The sequence below is a fragment of the Apostichopus japonicus genome, chromosome 13, assembly GCF_037975245.1.
Source record: "Apostichopus japonicus isolate 1M-3 chromosome 13, ASM3797524v1, whole genome shotgun sequence".
Taxonomy (NCBI): Eukaryota; Metazoa; Echinodermata; class Holothuroidea; order Aspidochirotida; family Stichopodidae; genus Apostichopus; species Apostichopus japonicus.
This window is the reverse complement of record NC_092573.1, coordinates 7,269,422-7,284,918: the sequence shown is the minus strand read 5'-3', so window position 1 is coordinate 7,284,918 and position 15,497 is coordinate 7,269,422. Positions and strand designations below refer to the sequence as shown.

General features: G+C 36.1%; 2 protein-coding genes across 14 annotated transcripts in view; both read left to right on the top strand.

The window, feature by feature from the left end:
• LOC139978694 (uncharacterized) overlaps positions 1-2,738 on the top strand; it is a 29,229-nt gene extending 26,491 nt beyond the window's left edge. For 5 of the 6 annotated variants that reach the window (XM_071989109.1, XM_071989111.1, XM_071989108.1 and 2 more), the window contains exons 9-10: positions 820-968; positions 1,886-2,737. The gene's annotated coding sequence lies outside the window, so the exon portion shown is untranslated. Of the gene's footprint in view, positions 1-819; positions 969-1,885 lie in introns of all 6 variants that reach the window. The other variant, XM_071989110.1, reaches the window with a different exon arrangement.
• Positions 2,739-9,296: 6,558 nt separating this feature from the next.
• LOC139978211 (protein unc-13 homolog B-like) overlaps positions 9,297-15,497 on the top strand; it is a 200,825-nt gene continuing 194,624 nt past the window's right edge. For 3 of the 8 annotated variants that reach the window (XM_071988157.1, XM_071988154.1, XM_071988159.1), the window contains exon 1: positions 9,300-9,846. In XM_071988157.1, coding sequence (XP_071844258.1) covers positions 9,825-9,846 — 22 coding nt within the window. In that variant the 5' untranslated portion in view covers positions 9,300-9,824. Of the gene's footprint in view, positions 9,847-15,497 lie in introns of all 8 variants that reach the window. The other 5 variants (XM_071988160.1, XM_071988158.1, XM_071988155.1 and 2 more) reach the window with 4 other exon arrangements.

Sequence of the window (15,497 nt, the reverse complement as noted above, 5' to 3'; positions counted from 1 at the left end):
AGCCGTTAAACAACAAAAATTGTGGCAAATACTCAGGGACCAAAAGAAAAAACCCTCAATGTTTAATGTTTGTTTTAATATCTGCAATTTGTTTATTTTGTTATAAAAAACTGTACTATATCTTTTGTTAATTGCATGTGTAATATGTAAAATTTGGATTCACAACTCAAAGAATTGTTACATTGAATGAAATTGTTATGATTACATGAAGATTACATTTTTTTAATCTCACACATGTATCATTGAATCATAGTCTCATTTTCTGGCTCTGAACTGGACGTACTGTCAGAAGTATTAACTATTTTCATCATTTTCAGTTATTCTAGGAAATTACATTAGATTTCATGTGTTGCCATCTATTATTACTGATTTGTCAATTTTACTATGACTTTATGAAGCTTTATGAAGGATTGTTTAGTAGTCTATGCTACCATTGACTTCATCCTTTTTAATGAAAACTTGTTTGTCTGTAAAATTGTAACTAGCTCATTGGATAAACAAATTTTACCACCAAGACTTAAACAATGGCAGCTTGTCCTCTTAATGTTGAAGTCTCCTGTTTACACCATTTATTTGGATGGACACCATCACAGCAAACTATATCCTTGAGGATCTCTGCTTACAGTGTGCGGTTTCTTCCGGCTGATGTTGAATATTTATCCTCAACTGTCTATCTGTTTCATTGCTGTAACCAAGCTACTCCTTCGGACCTTTTGTGTATTGAAAGGTTCTTTCTTGAATATGTTCAATTGAACTTGTTCAATTCTTATAGTAATCAATTATTCTGCACACATATTTTTAATTTTCATTCTCTTGTAGGTGACCATTCGCTGCAATGTCCTTGAATGTGACACTAACAAGACTCAATCAATGTGCAAATGTCAGTGTGATGAGCAAGGACGATGTAGGAGATCATTGGATGGCTTCACTCGTGGCTCTCAGCTCAGAATAGGAAGGAAGATCTAAATGTAAGAGGGAATCACTTATTTAATATCTTGCATTAGTGAAAGTTTGAAGATTCTCAACTGGATGTCAATTCATAATCATACAATGGATGGATGACTTAATTTGAGTTTTGTCACATCGTTGGACACTTTCGTTTCAAACGATTGCGTCCTTCTGAGTATATCCAAATATTTGCTCTTTTGTTTTATGTCATTTGTGGAAAATTTCTTGTCATTTGTATTGAAATAACGAAGCGGAAATTTCAAGCATCGTTATTTTGCTGAACGAACTGTAGCAGACACTTCACAAGTTTATGAAATGATAAAGGAAAAGGAGATTGAAACTTTAGTAGAGTCAATTTGCTGTCTAGAATGGGTCCCACCAATTTTAACATTCTGTCAAACGTAATTGCTCTTCAAGAATACAAAGAAGAGATGGAAAGACAACATCTAGGGTGAGGACAAATATTAACTTTAAAACTGGTTATATATTTCACCATGAAACACTTGACTCGACCTACTCTATTATCTCAAGCTGCAAATGAGGATCACAAGTCTTTTTTCCATTTTGGAGAACTTAGTCACTGGAGTCATGATTCTGTTAAAGTGACTAAGTTGTGGACCCCTGCCTACACCCAGCTGGCTACTTGCCTACACCCAGCTGGACCCTTGCCTTCACCCAGCTGGCACCTTGCCTACACCCAGCTGGACCCTTGCCTACAAACTTGGTCCACATGTATCATTATTCTTTCAAATTAGCTCAAAATGAATCTCTCCTTAACCTTTGACCCTTTTGTGGATGTATCTCAGCTGGTTAGTCTTCTGGTGATTATTCACCAAAGAATGGCTCTATGACAACAAACTTTATAGTTATGAGAATACCACCTTTTGTAGTCAACATACCTACTAAATATTTCTTATTTTTGTTTTCTCTCTTTCAGGAAGTTCTGTCATACATGGAATGACTGGAGTGATCATCGATATACCACTTGTTAATCTTTCACAGTTGTTTGTTTACTCCTAAAATTAAAACTCAATAATTTATCATTTTGACAACAGCTTAACATAGAATTTATAACCTATATTAGTTCTCCAACTTGATATCCAACCCAAAGAAGCGCACTCGTTGTCCATGTCTCGTTGCCATCAAAGTTTCTGAGTTTATCTTAGCAACTCGTTGAAAGGAAAATGAAAGCTGAATGCCACTCAGTCACTCACTGTCAGATATGCTCAGTTTTCTCCTAAATGTCATTGGTATGATGATCACAAACATTGCTAGTTATATCCTCCAATCACTAGGCTACAAGAGAGTTACGTCATTCAAACAATTCAAATGGTGTTTATTTCGACATTTGAAAGTTAGAGTGTATGCAGACAATAGACTGTTTTATGTGTTTGATTTGCTTCCAAGATGGCTACACTAATGTCTGCATAACATTAATCATATAAAACATTAAGAATCATAAACAGACTGGAAATCAACACTAACATGGATATAAGATGTTTTAAGGTAATTTCAAATGAAGCCTTGTCTTGCTATCACTTTGTTGTTACTTACACCAACATAATCCAAAGAATATGGAATTTCGAACTTATTGGAGAGAAAGTTATGGGGTAATTCCAATTAACATTGAACAATCTAATTTGATTGAAGCACATAGTGATTCAATTGAAAAAAAGGTGCAAGGGTCTGTGGAAAAATATCTATCATTTCTTTCAAACTTTATAATATACTTTTGTTTATGGTTTTTCAATACACATATTGAGTTTCATACCTGTCTATTGGCAGTTTGTGTTCTATTTTGTGGATGAATCGATTATAAAGTTGCTTTATCTTCAATAGGAGATTCATAACAGCTTCATCTAAGCTTGCCTCTCTGTCCCTCCTCTCACCATCTATGGTTACACAGGATAATGTAAAACTTCTCTCAAGGCACCCATCTAAACATCCCCCTAAGAACCACAACCTGTCCATTTCATTTGCATATTAAGAACAGTGAAAACTTCTATTATATGATGTGAATGCCTGTCTGAATCATGCAGTAACATAGTTCTCACTTTATATAACAGTCCCCACAAAATAAATTTCTGCATCCAGACTCATTCTGTCGAAAATCTCTATTAAAAAGAAGAAGTGTTAATGCAAAGCTACATCTTTCACCATTAGTGTTATCTATATGCTACAGAGGAGAGGCGGAATATAGGCACAGGGAGACGGGGAGTGGGTGAGGCGGGAGCACACATATGAAGAGAAACCTGGAAGTTGCCCTTTTCTATTCTTTGGTATTAATTTTAAAGTACACTGTTTCCAGTTTTTGTAATAAATAGGTTCTCTATTGGGTTTGCATCTTTGTAGTAAGAGTGTTCTTTCGATTAAATATGTTTTGGGTTAATAAGCTTGGCTCCTGCAAATTATTGGACAGAAATACCTAGGGAGATAGGGCGGAAGTCGATTAACGCTTTCAAAACCTTGATCTTGTTTAAGATCCTGTTCTATCTGTTTTCGGAATTTCTACTTTCTTCTGACGACTATAAAATAGAGAAGAAAATGGTATTGACTTACTCATGGACTATTTTGAACAAACAAAAAATCGAGAGGGGAAAATGTAACAGGGGATACAGTCCCTGGGCCAGGCTCAATTAGAGGAAATAACATGCGACTCTGGGAAGTTATTACATAACGAAAAGTGTAGTCTCATTTTCATAATAGATTTAAGGCAATATGGAAAGTGCAAAATGAGCGCTGTGACGTGATTGTCCCAAGACCAGTCCTGGCTCTCGAATCCTCTGGTGTAACAGGTCAGGGAAACAATTTTCTTTGAGTGTTTTGTACAACACGTTTAGACTGCCATGTGTTAGACATTTTCCGTTCAATTGTTGTATTTTGTAAAGATTTGGTATATGTGTGTCCACAGTGATAACATAGTAGTGTATTTTGTTATTGATTATGTATGCAAATTATATGCACGGGCTCCGAAATTACTTAACAATTCAGTCCGTACAGGCTGAGGGATGTAACAGAACTACCCGACCTCCAATGAGGTGAAGCCGTATCCAGTGTACCGGATAGTGTAGTTAGGAGCGAAATAAGTTCTCAATGTTCACGAAGGCACTATATCATCAGTGTTACAGATAAAAAAAAAATTGTCTCATCAGAGGTTTTGCAGTCAGGCCTACAACTTATAATCATACGCAGTTGAGCCGGACTGGATCATAGTAAACCAGTGATTGCCGTCACTGCCAAGGTTCCGAAGTAATCGTTAGGTTGAGTTTAAGTTATATCTAGTTAAAGCGGTATATGATATCTGTATTATAATACATTGAGAAGTCTATATCTCTTTATGTCATGTTAAACGAGAATTTGCCGCCTGTTTTACTTTTCATTCTTTAACATGCATGTAATTGTTTGTTGTATTGTGGCAGCTACTGACATTTGAGTTTACTGCGGAGTTGAACGCTTTTACAAAATGAAACGTTTATTCTTTCCGCACGTTTTTATTTTGTTATGTCTTCCTGTTCTTGGTTCTCTTAGTATTCCTCTATGACTGTAAATATGTGTAAATACTTTAACTTGATGGCATATACCTAGCCTCGACCTCGTGTCTTAACCTCACCCGAACTCGTGACATCGTTGGCGGGATGAACCACACAAAACGACCAATCCGAAATACTTAAAGTTTGCAATGTTTATGTGCTGCCTGCTTTAATTTCTCATATAAAGGCCTTTCTTCATCGTTATACGTTTGGCAGGAAGTGACGTCTTGGGATCCTCTGCTGCAGTTTCGTCCCGGTCACAAGGTCATTTGTAAGAAAACAGCTGAGCGTACATTTCATTTCACATGATTAGTTTGAATTCTTTGCAAGATTCGGACTTAATACCAAATGCCATCAATGTCTACTCCCAAATAATTCACAACCAAGGCAATCCGTAAATTGGGAATTTCAGTTATTTGTACTGTTTCTGTAAATTAAGTTTACCCCATGTCTTTCCTTCTGGTGAAGAGTAGTAAAACAGTAAAAGCTGTCAGACGTCAATTCAGAGCTGAATTAAGTTGAAAGGACTCGGTACCAATCAGAGGCAGAGCTTCTTCTACTGTTGTTTGTCTACCGCTCTACGAACATTGGCGCAGGCTCCTTCAATAAATCTACACTAATTTTCCAGATTCATGAGTTTAAGAGACCTTTTTCTTTTTGCCCAGTTTGCGATATTTCTGTCATTTACAATTTTTCGTCCTCGTCAAATACTTGTTCCAGACAGCCAGACCATTTTGGATATCATAAATCCAAGTATCCGATCTCATTTCGTCAGTTGCGAGGTATTAAAACTTCTAAAATGATGGCCGGGGTTGTCATATTTGCAGTCTGTGGTCATCGTGTCTGCATTTCCTCATAAGATTACCATTTGCCCAATCGTTAAATACTATGAAGTCACTTTAGATTTGTTCCAAGTCCTCTGTACCTTGCAGATATGTTTTTTGTTTGTTTTATTGTGCATTCTTTGTCATTAACTTGAAGAAGACGAAGGTAATATAGATGCCTTGATTTCAAGGATGATATTTTGCTACCCCTTTGGCGTCGATCTATCTAGGCACTTTATCGTTAAGAAGATTCACAAACTGTTTAATACGCATCCCGAGGGAGTGCACTGGAGAATTAATGGGCGGGGGGGGAGGGTACTATAAAATATGTATGCTTGAACTATACAACTAGTGTATTGTTGACGCTACCCGTATTTCTCCGGATATTAAAGTAGTATTGCACCTTACACTTTACAAGTAACTATACTACCCTCCGATTTGCTAATTTCATGTGTAATTTATCATTCCATGATCAATTATCTAAACTCATGCCGTCAGTTAAGAACATTGCGTTTGACTAGTTAAGTTAATAAATTTTAGCCTATTTTGGCGTCGACTTTCCATTGTCTTCGGATAAGTTTGTGAAGATTGACGATGATCTGTATTGACAGATAAGTCCGTTTATTTGTTAGTTCGAGTCTTTCGTTTGCTTATCTTGTCAACATTGATCAGGACAGCGAGAGAGGAAATGTTGCAGGAAATCATTCTTCTTGATGAGGTCTGCATAAAATTGGCCGGAACATGTTGTCGATTTACTGCTTAAAAGAGGCAAAATGGTGACCAACTTTAGTCATGTGAGCTGATAGACATCTTGAAATCTTCTCACTTCGTTTATCAAACACCACTTGACATCGATACAATTACCCACAAACTAAGTGGTCCATGGACTCTCTGACATGGAGTTGGATGTGATAGGCACCCCAGGGTCAATTACGGGGCCAGATAAATATGGGATAAAGAATTATAACGTATTCTGAATTCACCATGATCCTGCATAAGGAACAATGAAGTTCAAAAAGGGTCCTGTGAAATAATACTCCTCTTGGTTCGATCTCGTTCTCTCGGTATGGGAGAGGGGAAGGGGAGGTAGCAGGGAACGGACCCCAAATGTACCGGGACGGCTTGTGGCCCTCTCTCAACCTCCTGGCGTTACGCCATTGTTAACTCAAGTCCACTCGTGACGAGGACACACTTTAACTGAGCTTGAAAGCATATAAATGAACACATGTACGTCAATAATATTAATAATAATGATAATAATAGCTTTCGTCTCCAGAAAGTACAGTGACACATCTGAATGCAGGCTTGCTATATAGTTACATAGAGAATGATCGATTATGCAAGAACATCAATATAAAGTAATGGAAATTCGAAATTGCCAATAAAACTTATATAATGACATGATGTCGAAGATACGCCGTATCATCTAAATTATTTGAAAAGAAGAAGAGTGCTTTCACATACATGTGATGAGGGTAATGTCGCACGTCTTATAATGGGATCAACAAAAAGTGCAAACAGGTTTAACAAAAAGAACACTGAGAGATTTGCAAAGATGCGCCCAAACAGTTGACATGGAATGCTTCCCAAACACTATCTAAATTAAGTCAATTTTTTTTTTATAATTTCGAATATCGTCTTCGCTTCATTTGTTTTAATGTTGCGCAGTCCACTTACACCGAGACCAAACTTGTGATCTATACGGTGAATGTGTAGATTATTCGGGAGAGCAGTGGTAATTAGGGTTAAACTAGCTCCTCATCTAGGTATACGACGATATACGATAAGCCTTGCCTTCAGCTATCAAACTGTCATATGGTGGGTAGGATGTGCACTATGGAAATCGTCTATACCTTTGTACTATCACTGGATTAGATAGTGGCGAATTTAGTGCGTATGTCAATGGAGCAAACTTAATTGTGGTACGACATATAATTATGCGTGGTAGTATTTACATATATTCACATATAGGTAACGCAACAAGTGACGTCACCTTAGGTTAAGTTTGATGAAATCCACGGATTTTGGTAATGAATATGCACCGGTATTAAAATTAAGGAAAATACATGGCAGGACTTATTTTACACTTCTCTCACCTTAGCACATTTTGTGTATATAGCGTCACAACACTTAGATGTCTGGTCTGTCAACAAGTCACTTGTTTATCCTCATTCCACAGTTTCGCGTTATCATTGACAAACTGGGGCTCGGCATATATAGACACATGGTGACGTATATGTCATCATGCATTACCATACTATGATTCAAACATCCATGCATAAGTGACGAAAGTTATAGCGTTGATGCCATGCTTGGTTATCTTGAGAAAACACCGTGGTGTAAGTTAACTTAGTCACCATGGCAACGAATAACAAACAAACATCGTTAAATATAGCATGTCGCCATGAATATTCATCGTTGAACAGACTTCCAGACATTCTTTATTTTGTAAAATTCGGACAGCTTTGCAATAAAAGAGCAGATATCTAAACTTAAAAGCATTGAAGACTCGCCCCAAACCGCGTGCCGCCCTCTGAATAAAAAGGTAACTTTCCGTTGCTTGCAAGTGAAGTTTTCTTTTTGTACCGAAATGAAACGTGATACCTTTTTATCTTTTATCTGGACCTGAGATCAGGGAGTTCCATAGCAACTCCCTGCTGAGATGTCCATCGCTGCCATGTACACTGTGTTGTGGGTATTAACCGTAGCTGCATGTATTGATTGTACACTAATGTCTAATTACCGACGGTAGCAAGCTGTGAGTGTATTTTCTGGGATCGATGGTGGTGTCTAACACTTCTGTTAAACCTCATACGAAACTAGGTCAGATTACCGACACCAGACGTTTCTTTGTATTCACTCCCTTTAAAGGAATGAATCAGAAACCCAGTAACTACTTAAAACTATGTGGAATGTACTTACATTTTAGGTCTAGAAAAAAAATAAACATTTGATTCCGATTTGGCAATGCCTCTAAACAGAAGGCAGCTCTCTGTGGACAAAGTTGTCTCGCAGAGAAAAAGACAATAGAAGACGCCGAACATATGTGATTTGATGTGCGATTCCCTATCACATCCCAAAACAACGTGCAATCTAGTCTGCATGTGCAATGAAATGTTTGAATCATGTTCATATGCCACAAAACGCGTGAGCTGAAAAGGAAACTGAATTAAGTTGCAGTTGTGTAAGGTGTCTGTCTACCTTTGGAGTGCTCATCTAGGTGGAGGATATGGGGACTTTCGCAGGGAGAAATCTTTCTCAAATATAGGGTAAATATTAAATGGACTCTGCATTTAGAGGTAGTTAACAAGTACTTCGTATTTCCCCTTTCTTTCTTTGTTGATTCCCGATTGGCGTCAAATCACTGAAAATTACTCGATATAGAAGATAAGGGGAAAAAGAGGTGAAAAATCGAGTGGAATTAGTTATTACCCAGGATTTGTAATGTTCCTTTGGTGACACAAAACTAGACGAACTTTTTAGTTTAATCAATTGAAATCTAAGTGATTCCCTTTAGATCACGGTAATGGTAAATTTTGGCTGACAAAATCCTGTTTTCTTTTAACCTATCTGTTTCATTCAGAGGCTTTGAGTGATACAGATGCTAAGCTAATACGAGTGTTATCCTGTCAGATGTTAAAGATAAACTAACAATAATAGATTCTTCCACATTTAAAAACTACTTAACGATGAGATAAATGCATTAACCATATGTTTTAATTCCCACCTTGGCGTCCTGGACTTCGTACGTATGACACTGATAAGATAGTTTCTTATTTTGATTGGTGTATGGATGTAAAGTATCTTTCTCTTTGTTGCACGTATTACAATTCCTAGTAAGCGGATTAACGATGTTGTGCGTTGCTTGCCTACCACCAAGTTTGTGCAACTACTGTAAAATGCTGGTTGATTGGACAACGGCTTGGATATCCCGCCAGCCGTCTTGAACAAAAGGGAATTACCCTTACCTAACCGATACCCAAACTTTTCATTCGATTTAACCAATCAGAATCAAGAGAAGATACGTCAGGTTTTATCCATTCCGTCGGTGTGTACGTGTGTGTATGTACACCCATGAAACACGTTGATAGTACATTGTCCTATGTGCTAGGCAGAAGCGACAGCACATGTCATTCCCCACTGAAACTCATTTAGCGACCCCGTATTTGCTTTTAACTTGTGTGGCAATATTGACAAAAGAAAGTAAAACACACAGACGTATGGAGGTGTGGTGAATTTCGGTGAACGAAACGCTACGAAACGTTTTGAATATTAGGAAAATTGCTCCCTCATTGAAGAGGCAGTGAAACACTTCATCTAATTACAAATATGGCGGTTGGTGGATGCCGCGGAGGAGAATCGTTTTCTTCATAAACGACGTACGTGCATGGATATTAGGTTGTTGTTTATGTTCGTTTCATAGGAATAGAGTAGCGGGAGGAGTAGGATCGACGTCTTCGCGTTCTTGAGGAAATCTATACCTTGAATATTTAAAAGCTGAATTCATAACAGCACGGGAACCATGTCTCTGCTGTGTGTATGCGGTAAGTCGGTCAATAGCTTTTGTACACAAATCATGTGTAGGCCTTAAGTTTGTTGATAGTGTTATTAAGCTGTAATAATGTACGCATGTCTCACCATGTTCTTTACAATAGCCGGTTTGACCAGAGAGTTGTTATGGAACAACTCCCTGGTTTGACATAGACCAGGACTTTGTTTGCAGAAGCATATCTTCATAAGATAAACTATACTATACTATAACTGGAAATGAACACTGCAAGACTATATCATACCTGGTGAATCAATGAAAGCATTGATGATTTGTTAAGTTGAATAGGCTACAGTAGTACTAGTAGTAGGCCTACTAGTACCATTTTCTTTTACATCACAGGCTTAATATTAGACCTTGCCATGTAGTTTCTTAGAAGCAATTGTTATACTAAAATTTGTAGAAAGCTAACAACTTGCAAGTGGGCTAACACAGAAATAACTGAAAGAAGCCACCAAAACAGCTACACTTTGATAGCTCACATGTTTCACAAGAAGGTTTATTACTGTAGCCTGTGTAGGTCTATCATTAGGCCTATGACTGAGTATGACAGTATTCAGATAATACTGTCAATAGCAATTGTAAATGGTACAATTTACCTAGTCATTGTAAAGCTTGTAAAGCAAGAAAACTTGAGAAAATAATGTTGGCTAAATTTGACCAACTGATAATGTCCACAAATTGTTCATGAGGACCTTGTATTACCTGTTAAATGTAACATGATTAAGTTCATGGTGCTACTGTACTTTAACTTTACATTCTCTCTCTCTCTTTCTTATGATTTTGTTGTAAAATTTGGTCTGACTTCATTTTGTCAGGTTTGTGTACCTGCCAGTCTCACCCATGTCAGAGAGCTACTCATACAACATTTCCATGAAATCCTAATATATACATATCCACATTAAGCAACATCCTGTTGTAAAGAACTTTGGTAAACATTCCAGATATAAATGTTACATGCCTTACATTCAACCTGTGACAGAAGTTCAAGTTTTCTTCCCAAACAAAGAAGGCATGTGTTTATAACTTTATGAAAGGAACCAAACAGAGGTCATTGCCCCTAGCTGTTAAGTTAAATATATGGTACATTGCCTATCACTCACACGCATTAACTTGTGCACACTGTTACTCTTATTCTGAGTCTCATTCTTATTGAACCAACTACCAATGTATAAAGTTGAAACATGAAATTATTATTTCATAGATGTTAGAACTTTCTTACTGCTACATCCTAAAGAATTGCTGCATTTGATAGAGAAACCAAGAAAACAAAAACTTACCGACAAAATTTAAATCATAGCACTGTACAGCCGGAATTTTATTAGGGAAATTACCTTTGAAAAGTTTTAGCAAATTGATCAAATTAAACTTTGGGGCCAATTCTGATCAATTCAATTGCAGTTTGAAAGTGATGAAAATTGATAAGTTCTGTAAGTCTTTTCATGAATTTAAATATATACATGTCAAATTTATTTGTGATCAATACAAATAAATGACCAAGTACTGTATGTGTAATGTATGAGTCTATCAATTGGTATTTATTTACTTGAGACACTGTTGGTTTTTATTTTGCTACAAGTGAGTGTAGTGTATTTCACAATGTTTTGTAATCTGTTAACTACATAGATTAACACAAAATGCACCACACATACAGTAAATTAACATTTCAATAAGACGCAAAATCCATTGCTTACTTAATTTGTGTATTTAGGTCACATTACAAATTATGCATTGTACTACTTTCCCAAATAAAGTAATTTAATATCAGTATTATGCAACAGAGTTAATTAGCTTCTATTATAAGTTTGCTCTGAAGTCTGTGGTATTCTTGTATGCAATGACAACATTGAGACACACTACTCAGCACCATTGGTATCAAGGGAAGGGCAAAGAATGCCCCCACCCCCCAATAAAGAAGGAGAAAAATGTAATGTTCTGCCTTTTTTGGAAAAATAACTAACTGATTTGAAAGAACTCTGACAAGTAAAATGTAGTGTACAATTTGTTTCCTGATTTTTTAAGTTATCAATTGATTGTGTGTTTTGTGACACAGTACATAAACAAATAACTCCAGCTTCTAATTTTGACCTTGACAAATTGAAATGTTTTAGTTTCACAAGTCATGCACCAAAGCAGATGTACATCCATTTTAAGAAAAAAAAGGCGTAAAAATATTTGGATCTATTTTGAAAACTTTTGCAAATCATGATGGATTGAAAGCGTCAGTTAACTGATCTTTTGTTTGTTGATATAATTTGACACATTGGACACATTTAATCCTCCTTTAAATGCAGCAAAAAGGCACCCCCAAAAAGTCATAATTTTCAGCTGTTATGGTGTTTTACTTTATCTCAATAGAATCTAGGATCAGTCAACCTTCAAAGTGGAGAAGAGTGTGATGTTGTATTAGCAGTGTGGAATCAGTCAATATAATTTACAGCTGCTGTTTGATGTATGAAGGCAAAACCCAAATATTTCAAAAAGATGATATAGAATAGAAATACCACATGACCATTCCCATCACAAATATTGTTATAATGATGTGGTGTAAATAACATTGATTAAATTGGCAACCCTGTTTTTTTCTGCAGCACTATTACTTTCACTTGTTGAATTTACATCTAAGCATCGTTTAGACTCGGTCAAGTCTGTTATTTGCATTCCGATACCTCTACGACCTTCTGATGCTGAAAACTTGTTGCTGTTCTTTATAGTAACCCTCCCTCCCTTCTTTAAATAACACTCCCCTAAACAGACTCTGGACACAGTGGTAACTAAATACATGTTCCTTTTAGTCAACCTGTAGTCCATATTTTCTACTTCTAAGTTCTAAGACTGGTAGAAATGTTGCAGACCAATTAAATTGCTTGTTGTTGAATTCATGTTAGTTTAAAGATTCAGCACATGTATGGATTTGTTTGAAATGGATGCCTGTTTAAGCTGTAAACCTCAACGATCGCTTAGTGATAAGGTTGATTACATTTTATGTTTCTACAGAAGTTAATCGACAATCCTGAGACTTTTGTTTCGAAATTCCAAACAAGTATTCTGGGGATCTAACCTTGGTGGATTGGATGGTAGCTAGGATGTGTTCTCTCTGTATAAACTTCCTTGACATTTCTCACAATGATATATAATTTCACACTGTCAGGTGTTATAATCCCTGTCAACGGTCATAGAACATTGTTGCATAAGAATTGCTGCTGTAAACTATGAATCTAAATTGAATATTCAGGTGTGTATGGATTAGCAATGTCTTCAAGGTCTCTGTAGAGGACTGGTTCAGAGGGGTGTTCCAACCAGTGGGGAGGAATATTTTGTAGAATACTAGCGCTGTGAGTTTCAGTTAGTGCTTTTTAGGGATGCACCTGTAGGATTCCCCTTAAGAGACTTTGCAAAGTCTTAAGCATTGTCTAAAAGTGAGATAAAGTGTCAGTTGGGTATTTAAAGGAATAACAGGTGTATAAAATTTCAAAAATTAATATTACGGAGCAAGTAACAATGAAACACATTGGTACATTGTTGATAATATAAAATATTGTAGTTAATTCACATATTTGGATGATTGCATTGCACAAGAATTTGTGATTTCTTTCATAGACTATGTATAGACCAACACCTGGTTCTCTGTTTCCTGAAAATTATATAATTAATTTCAATACTAATGTAAAGGATCCTCTTTGCATCTATAAGACATAATAGAAACAAATGTCAATTTGATTTGTTGTCCATGTATGACATCACAAATTATTATGCAATGTAGTTATTGAATTAAAGTAATAATTTTCAATTGTTATAAACTACAGTAAATAAGCTAGTACTTGGATCAATATGCTTCACTTGCACAAGCTATGTGTTATATCATTTTTAATATTCTCAATCTTTGATAAAATCCCTTTAAATTGATTTAGGTAACAAACTATATATTTTGAGCTGGTTATAAGAAGCAGGAATGTTTTAGATAAAGGTGGAAATTTGTCATCTTATTTTTGAGCCAAATTTAACATGCAGTATGCATGTGAATTATGTTGTCTTTGATTCTAATTTGCTTCAGGGAGTTCTTCACAGCACAGTGCCAAGGACTGTTATCATTTATTGACATTTAGGAACAGGTGTTCTCAAATGATGAGTAACTGATAACACTATATGGTATTAACATAGCTGGCTTTGCTGTCATTAACAAGGAAAATGTCATGACTTTGACATATAATGGAATTAAAACTGCATCTTGCAAGGAATTTGACATAGTTCATTGGTGCCATATTGAAATCCTTAAGGATTGATAATTAATACACTGTACTTGAAAACACTATCTGTTTACTATCTTTGACCAAACGTTTGCCAGAAAACTTCCAAAAGTAGTGGCATACAAACTTATCAGGTGTGCAATAGAAACAATATTTGTTACATTACCAAAACAGTATTGAGTGGTGTTTGTTTTGATGAGCACGTTCCTTGGATTGGACTATTTAAAGAGGTTAATCTAGTTAGGAATATAGTCAAATGATTGAAATCTCAAAAATGGATGATTCTTAACAATGTTTGACATGTTGCAAAACATAGTGACCAGTTTTGGTCAATTATATTGTGTGGAACACCAATTTTAGAACCATTCAATTGAGTTATCCATTTGGCAGCATTTTATCATTGAAGCAATTATTCTCTGTTCAAGAATTCTAATGTTCAATATTAAATCTTTTGTTACTTTGTGATGCTTTTTACTGAAAGTTTAGTTGGATAGGAATGGTACTTCAAAGTTCATATTTTTGGCCAATTTGGATTTCATGTAAGCAGCTACCTTAGAAGCTGATGATGTGTATCATCTTTTACAGTACAGTGCTGACCTTGACCTTTCTCTGTTAATGACAAGAACCACAATGAGGAGAACTTTTCTTTCGATTTGTGCCTTTCGGAATTTCTGCAAAGAATGATCAAATTATTATTTCTCTACTTTGTAGAGAAGCTAGTGCTCATTAAATCACCAAAATGAGAATTAAGGCTTCAGACATGTACGGTACACAGTAAACATACCATGATACCATGCTATACCATACCATGATACCATACCATACCATGATACCATAAGCATGCCATACCATTTCAATCATAAGGTCCTGAGTTCAAGTCACTCCAAGATTAATGTATGTCGTCCAGTTAAAGAGTTGTTTACAATTGACAATTCATAATCATGGACGCTAAATATGAATCTAAGAGACTGACTTCGGTCAGCTTGCGGCTTTGATAGCCAATAAGGCTTCTTCGCGAGTTCCTGCTTGCAGGAGGATACAATTCAATACAATGATGTCATTCCAAATACCTAATTGTTGTGATCCTGTTGGATAGGATCTATGGTACAGTAACTAACGTAGACCATATTTTGTCAGAATTCATCAGAACCCTCACATGTTATGAAAAGAACATGTATGTCTCTTTATGATATTAACCAGCATGGATAGTAAGTGCAGCTTGGATAATAATCTAGACTAGTATGTCAACAATCTCTACTTAAACTTTGTTGATCACAAAATTCCTTCTTTAGTGTCACAGGCTTCTTCTCAACAAATTTCTTCATTTCAGTGCATAAACCCTCTAACATTCCCTCCTGGATAAGACCTATCTTCCCTAATAATATTTCTCTTCAAAGGG